The 525-nt window shown below is 71.4% G+C and overlaps 1 protein-coding gene across 1 annotated transcript in view; it reads right to left on the bottom strand.

Moving 5' to 3' along the window:
- The window catches only part of DENND3 (DENN/MADD domain containing 3), a 57,992-nt gene that overhangs the window by 9,220 nt on the left and 48,247 nt on the right, over positions 1-525 (bottom strand). Inside the window, exons 11-12 of the mRNA XM_012722887.1 lie at positions 233-416; positions 71-189 (exon numbers count right to left, since the gene is read on the bottom strand). Of these exons, the coding sequence (XP_012578341.1) occupies positions 71-189; positions 233-416 (303 nt within the window). The remainder of the gene's footprint in view (positions 1-70; positions 190-232; positions 417-525) is intronic.

The raw sequence follows: 525 nt of genomic DNA on the forward strand, positions 1-525 counted from the left end.
GCCCGCGAGGCTCCGCGCGTCTCCGCACGTCTGTCCCTCTGCGTGCGGGCGGGGCCGCTGGGCTGCGCACCCGGGCCGGGCATACCTGTCCTCCTTGGACTGCGTGCTGAGGTCCATCTGAGCAAAGGCGTCCATGGTCCTGCTGAGCCGGGCTTTAAGGAAAGAATGAAACATGTACGTGTCCAGGACCTGAAACAGACCACGGCACCGCTCACTGGCTGCACGCGCCGACCCGAGGCCGCGCCGCGCCAGTCCACAGCGCAGCGCCTTCCAGCCGGAGCCCCGCGCCCGGCGGAGGCCGCGACCAGCGCCCTCCCTCTGGGACGGCCATCGTGCGCAGGCCAGGCTGCCCTCCGCCAGGAGGGGTCACATGACCCCTGGCCCCGGCCCCACCCTCAGTGACACGGAGTGCTGCTCTGGAAGGGGCAGGAAGCAGGGTGGCCTCGCCCCGCAGGCCCCGCCCCTGCAGGCACCTACCCCCCTTAGGCCCCCGCTCTTGTCCAGGTGCTCCATCACCGACGGGGT

Source organism: Condylura cristata, unplaced genomic scaffold (genome assembly GCF_000260355.1).
Source record: "Condylura cristata isolate star-nosed mole 26May11 unplaced genomic scaffold, ConCri1.0 scaffold00009, whole genome shotgun sequence".
NCBI lineage: Eukaryota > Metazoa > Chordata > Mammalia > Eulipotyphla > Talpidae > Condylura > Condylura cristata.